Below are 4,790 nucleotides of genomic sequence, written 5' to 3' on the forward strand. Positions count from 1 at the left end.
GAGCACCAGGGTGAAACGGGGGATAAATCACGGAGCGCCGCATTAACGGCGTGTCGACGCCGCCGGATGACCTTATTCCGTGCGATTCATAACATTTCATGTCCTGCGTGCTTCTGATGCACTCCTCCGTTAACACAGCGGACGGACGCGCTCCCCGTAAGTCGTATCTGAGCCGGGCTGTGCGCTTTACGGGCGTCTGCCCGGATATAAACCCGCAGCCCCCTCAGGGGCAAAGTTTTAGTGCTCTTATCCGGCCCCCCCCCCCACCCCCATATCACACGCCGTGCCGTATTACTGACCCTCTCGCTCCACTCAGACGCTCCTACGGCACGGGAGGCGCAAGTCACCCCCCCCCCACCCCTCGCCCCGGGCAGTCCGTCCCACAACAAATCATCTCCACGCGATAAATATTTAAAACGGCTGTCTGTCAACAGGACCGGTTGTTTTGTTTTTTCCCCCCGCAGACGCCAGAACGCAGCGCTCGACAGCCCGGTGAGCTGTCCTCATCTCATTGCCATTCGGGAAAAAAAAAAAAAAAACAGCCCTCCTCCCACCAAAAAAACCCCCCGAAAAAAACACACACACAACTCCTAAACTTCAAAAAGCAAAAACCCTGCGGGACGTCTGACAACCCAGCAGCCCACCCCTCTACCAGCGCCCCCAAATACACATACACAAGCAGGAACAGGACGGCGAGTTTGAGGGGGGGGAGAGAGACGGCAAAGGGGACACCCCGAGCCATGCGGGGGGTTCAGGGAAAGGTGGATTTGGGTGTGATGGGGGGGGGGGGGTCGGCGGGATTTTGGGAGGCAGCAAGTGTTACTCACTGGCTTTCATGAGCTGCCCCTGCCGGCCGAAGACCTGGGAGAAGGTGGCAGGACTGCAGGTCAGAGTCTCCTCCATGGCTGGGCTGGGCTGGGCTGAGCTGGACTGGGCTGTGCTGGGCTGAGCTGGGCTCTGGGCTCTGAGCTGGGCTGGGCTGGGCTGAGCTGAGCTGAGCTGGGCTGGGCTGGGCTGGGCTGGGCTGATCTGAGCTGGGCTGTGCTGGGCTGGTCTCAGCCGGTCTGGGCTGGGCGTGGACGGGGCGCTGAAGTTCGGCGAGGTGTCACCCTGGTCAAGGCTAGCTCTGCGCCCTCCTCTGCGGGTCCCCGGGTTGGGCAGCGGGCGGGAGGCGTCTGATCTCTTCCTCTGACGGCAGCGTGTGGCGTGTGGCGTGTAGCGTGTGGCTCACAGCGGGGCGAAGTCCGTTCCCCCCCGACCCCCCTCTTTCAGCGCTAAAGTGCCTCTGTGCCGCCCTGGTCTCTGAGCTCCTGTCACACAACAAACAGAGAGACAGAGAGAGAGAGAGAGAGAGAGAGAGAGAGGGAGAGGGAGAGAGAGAGAGAGAGAGAGAGAGAGGAATTACGGAGCAATGACCCGACTGCAGAGGATCTGTGTACGTACGGTCTTCCCTCTCAGAGAGAATCAGGGGGGCGTGTGTGGAGCAAGAGAGAGAGAGAGCGATAGCTAGCGTGTGTGTGTGTGCGCATGTGTGTGTGTTAGAGAGAGGGAGAGCGCAAGAGCGAGAGAGAGAGATAGTGTGTGTATGTGTGTGTGTGTGTGTGTGTGTGTGTGTGTTAGAGAGAGCGAGAGAGAGAGAGAGAGAGGGATAGCATGTGTGTGTATGCTAGAGAGAGTTAGATAGCATGTACGTGTAGGTTAGAGAGAGGGATAGCATGTGTGTGTATGTTAGAGAGAGAAAGATCGCGTGTGCGTCAGGGACGGCGTCTGTGTGTGTGTTAGAGAGAGAGAGAGAGAGAGAGAGAGAGAGAGAGAGAGACTCTAATGTCCTGCCTGATAGCTGCTCGCTGGTGCTGCTCAGTGAAAGCACTCAGATTCTGCTTAGCTGACAGTCTCTCCTGCAGCCCTGCTTCTGCTGCTGCGCTGGGGAGAGGAGCCACCGGAGCCTGTAGCAGGTGAGGGAGACAGCTGATCCCAGGTCAGCCTGTCCTCTTCTGCGCTCACTCTCTCCTTCTCTCCCTCTCTCCCTCTCGCCCCGTCTCTTTCTCCCTCTCTCTCCCCCTCTCCCTCTCGCCCTCTCTCCCTCTTTCTCTTTCTCTCCCTCTCTCTCCCCCCCCTCCCTCCCGCTCTCCCCCCCCCCTCCCTCCCTCTCTCTCTCTCTCCCCCCCCTCCCTCCCTCCCTCTCTCTCTCTCTCTCCCTCCCTCACTCTCTGATAAGCAGTGGCAGTCCCTCGCTGGGAGAGGGAGAGGAAGTGGGAGAGAAATGAAAAGGGGTGCAATGTCAAGCTCTGTCGTTATCACAACGCCGTGCGTTCAGCCTGACCCGCTCCTCTTTATCTCTCCCTCACTCCCTCCCTCCCTCTCTCTCATACCCTAATTCACTCTCCCCTTCACTCTTTCTCAGGCACACCCCCTCCCGTTTCCCATGTTCTCTCTCTATCTCCTACCCTCCCTCTCTCTCTCTCTCTTTCTCTCTCTCTCTTAATCTTTAGCGGTTTCTCTGGCGGTTATAAGCCTCCCTCCTTCCCCTTATGAAAACTCATAGTGTCACGGTAGTGAGTACTAGAACAGCATCCACGGGAGGGAGGAGGGCTGGGCATAAAGGTGTGGATTTTGTCATTATTTACCAAAGAGCAGCCGTTTCCGCAGAGATAAACGGGGATGACTGAGCCAGTACCTCGTCCCGGGCTCATGTACAAATATCTAACGAGCCACACGCCCCGCCAAGCTGCCCTCACCCCGACGGCTCTGCGTTCTCATCCTTTCAGCGGGATAATTACGGTCTCCCAGAACCCCGCGGGGCAAAAAAAAAAAAAACCCGCCTCAGAAACAAACACGCTCCCCCAATTAATCCACCGCCCAATGCAACTTTAATGCACTGCCAGTACGCCGCTACTAAATATTAAAATATTGGACGACGGAGGACGACGGCTGCTGTGAGGATCTCGGCACCAGAGCGGAAGAGCAGAAGAGCAGAAGAGCAGAAGAGGAGAAGAGGAGAAGAACGGGACGGAGAGGAAAGCGGCTTGTGTGCCGTGTTTCAGCGAGGCGCGCGCGGCTGGAACAGAGCAGGAGACGTGATTTAACACGCGGTTTTAGTGCCATTTACATGAGCTGTATCCCCCATGGTCTGCTCCTGTTTTCAACAGAGTGTGCGTGCGTGTGTGTGAGCGCCGGGAGTTACAGGTGCCTCAGACACGGAGACACGTATACATACACACACACCCACACACGCACACACGCACTCACACACATGCACACACGCACACACATGCACACACGCACGCACACACACGCACGTACGCACACACACGCGCGTGCACGCACACACGCACGTACGCACACACACACGCACGTACGCACACACACGCACGTACGCACACACACGCACGTACGCACACACACGCGCGCACGCACACACACACGCACACACACACACGTACGCACACACACACACACGTACGCACACGCACGCACGCACACACACACACGCGTGCACGCACGCGCTCACACGCTCGCACATACATGCACACACGCACGCGAACGCACACGCACGCACACACATACACACACAGACTTCCAGAGATGTCAGTCAGAGGAAGCCACGTCACATTCAGCTTGAAGACAAGCTGTAATCAAAATGTACTTTTTTCTCAATTTAGTCATTTCTTCATTATCATACAAACACTTCGTAATACTTATGTGTATTTTCACATCCACTTTTTTTTCGATCCACTTCCTGGAAAACAAGACTTTACATTATCCAGCACCAGTGGGCATGACTGTCGATCAAATGTCCATTTTCCTTCCAATCAATATAATTTTCACACCACTCATCCTCGTTTGACATCCCCCTCCTCATTTGATCAGTCAAATCGACTTCCCGCCCTTCAGTTCCCCAGAAATATCCGTTACACTTGTGTATGTGTCATATCGTGGAGGCTAATGCGGCTCTAACTTCTGTTTCAGCTGGTCTTTAAGAGGCAGACCTGCAGGCACGAGATCTACCAACAGGGGGCGCTGCTACGTGATGGGCCCAGTCATCTCGGCTGACTGAAACAACTCTGGGCTAATTCCAGTGGGTGTGGCCCTGTGGGGCAGCTAGTGACAGTTGGCACTGGTGCGGTTCTGTTTGATATCAGACCGTGGGGCACATCCATGCACTAGGACAGGGGTCGGCAACCCTGGTCCTGGAGAGCCGCAGGGTGTGCTGGCTTTTGTCGTTACTCAGCACTTAATTGATCGATTAAAGCAGTGGATTACACAGTTAACTGGCCTTATCTGGTTCCTTGGGTATGAATCAGTTGCTGGTATTAAGGCGAAAACAAAAACCAGCACACCCTGCGGCTCTCCAGGACCAGGGTTGCCGACCCCTGCACTAGGACATCAACTGAAGGACAAGTGTAAACAGAAGTTAGAGCAGCACTCGCTTGCACGATATGAAGTACACACGATTGAAATGGATCTTCCAGGGGAATTTTTGAAGGGCGGGTCGAGTCAAATGAGGATGCGTGCCGCTGTGTGAAAAGGATGTTGATTGGAGGGGAGTGGAAAATTGACAGTCATTTAATTGACACACTGGTACACGATTTCATTATTGGCATTTGGCAGACGCTCTTATCTAGAGTGACATACAGTTGACTAGACTAAGCAGGAGACAATCCTCCCCTGGAGAAATGCAGGGTTAAGGGCCTTGCTCAAGGGCCCAACGGCTGTGCGGATCTTATTGTGGCTACACCGGGGATCAGAACCACCGATCTTGTGTGTCCCAGTCACTTACCTTAAATTTT

General features: G+C 55.2%; 1 protein-coding gene across 2 annotated transcripts in view; it reads right to left on the bottom strand.

Annotated features, from left to right (window-relative positions):
* The window catches only part of LOC133139385 (kazrin-like), a 321,899-nt gene extending 320,964 nt beyond the window's left edge, over positions 1-935 (bottom strand). For both annotated transcript variants that reach the window (XM_061258889.1, XM_061258888.1), the window contains exon 1: positions 828-935. In XM_061258889.1, coding sequence (XP_061114873.1) covers positions 828-903 — 76 coding nt within the window. In that variant the 5' untranslated portion in view covers positions 904-935. The remainder of the gene's footprint in view (positions 1-827) is intronic.
* Positions 936-4,790: the final 3,855 nt, after the last annotated feature.

The sequence above is a fragment of the Conger conger genome, chromosome 10 (assembly GCF_963514075.1).
Source record: "Conger conger chromosome 10, fConCon1.1, whole genome shotgun sequence".
Classification (NCBI taxonomy): Eukaryota; Metazoa; Chordata; class Actinopteri; order Anguilliformes; family Congridae; genus Conger; species Conger conger.